Source organism: Cebus imitator, unplaced genomic scaffold, assembly GCF_001604975.1.
Source record: "Cebus imitator isolate Cc_AM_T3 unplaced genomic scaffold, Cebus_imitator-1.0 Scaffold61, whole genome shotgun sequence".
NCBI lineage: Eukaryota > Metazoa > Chordata > Mammalia > Primates > Cebidae > Cebus > Cebus imitator.
The window spans coordinates 6,445,990-6,447,675 of record NW_016107376.1 but is presented as its reverse complement, the minus strand read 5'-3'; the positions used below and the strand labels follow the sequence as shown (position 1 = coordinate 6,447,675).

General features: G+C 36.2%; 1 protein-coding gene across 3 annotated transcripts in view; it reads left to right on the top strand.

The window, feature by feature from the left end:
- The window catches only part of PRPF18 (pre-mRNA processing factor 18), a 43,081-nt gene that overhangs the window by 3,990 nt on the left and 37,405 nt on the right, over positions 1–1,686 (top strand). For 2 of the 3 annotated variants that reach the window (XM_017529835.2, XM_017529833.2), the window contains exons 2-3: positions 729–806; positions 919–945. In XM_017529835.2, the coding sequence (XP_017385324.1) occupies positions 729–806; positions 919–945 (105 nt within the window). The remainder of the gene's footprint in view (positions 1–728; positions 807–918; positions 946–1,686) is intronic. The other variant, XM_017529834.2, reaches the window with a different exon arrangement.

Below are 1,686 nucleotides of genomic sequence, written 5' to 3'. Positions count from 1 at the left end.
AAAAAAAAAAAAAAAAAAAAAAAAAATCCAGAAAAACACACAAAGCCCCAAGTATCCTTAAATTATTTTTTAAATAAAAAGGTTCACCAAGACCACCCTATATCTAGACTAAGGATTGATACAATAAGGTTCCAGGTAACAAGAAAGAGCTTAGACATACTCTTGGAGTTCTCTTGTTATGTGGGATTTCAAATGTAGGCCATGTATGTCATACCTTTGTTTCTGTTAGGAAAAAATAATTGAGATGTACCATTTTATGTGGTTCTTAATGAATCCATTTGAAGAAATTACCTTTGAACTCAAACATTAGGAAATTAAAACAGTGTGGACAGGTGGAAAATACTCTTGGCCTCCTCTTTGCTGATGAACATGCCTACTAATATGATACTGCAAGAAAAATCCTTGACCTTTTCACACATCAGTGCCCATAGTCGTCGTGGGGGGTTGGTGATGTGTTTGGGGAGTCAACGTATTCATCTCTGGAACCAAAAGAATTTATCAAATTCTTGAGATACTGAAGAATGTTTTCAAAAGGTTTCTAAAGGTACTTGTTGACTATGGGATATGAATTTTGCCCATAAGGATATATTACTAACATAATTTTTTTCTTTAACAGGAAAATAAAAAATATTTCAATATGGGACATATATTCATGTCCCTTATATGACTATAGGACATGAATTTTGCCCACAAGGATATATTACTAACATAATTTTTTTCTTTAACAGGAAAATAAAAAATACTTCAAGCGTAGTGAACTTGCCAAAAAAGAAGAGGAAGCATATTTTGAAAGATGTGGCTACAAGGTAGGAATGCCTGCTTTTATGTTAAATTGTATGTTTCTGAGTTTTAATTTATACAGCTGTTATTAAATGACAATCATTGATCTCTGTTCAATTTATCAATGTTATACGTTAGCCTATAAATGAGAAGCCATCTGGAGAGGTATGAGTTTTTGGTTTTGCATTTAAAAAAAAATCTTGAATTCAGGAAAATACATGCATGACTTTTGGCTTGGAATGGTTTGGCTTTTTGTGGACAGCATGAAGTGGCTTGACACCAAAGCTTGAATTTTTTTTTAAATTAAGTCCTGAATCTGAGACTGCCTTATTTTCAACTCCACCACCACTCCTCTCCCCCACCTCTCCCAATAAAACAGCCTGCTGGCAAGGGTTCAAAACATGTATGCATCTAGCCACAGCAGTATTAGTGGTGGTAATTTCCCTGCCTTCTCTGGAGTATTTTAAGCCATTGATTTTATGTTTGCATTGTTAATACGTCCTTTTGAGTCCTAAGAACCTCTGCCTAAAATCTAAAGCCAGATATATTTATATGCTTTTGTTGAAATAAGGTATCACATTTCAAACAGTGTTTAGTCTATTGGATAGAAAATGTAATCTTGAAATATTTCTTAGAAACAAATAAGTTGAGGCTGGGCGTGGTGGCTCATGCCTGTAATCCCAGCACTTTGGGAGGCAAAGGCAGGTGGATCACAAGGTCAGGAGTTCAAGACTAGTCTGGCCAACATAGTGAAATCCTGTCTTTACTAAAAATACAAAAAATTAGCCGGGCAGGTACTTGGGAGGCTGAGGCAGGAGAATTGCTTGAACGTGGAGGCGAAGGTTGTAGTGAACCAAGATCACGCCATTGCACTCCAGCCTGGCAACAGAGCGAGACTCCATCTCA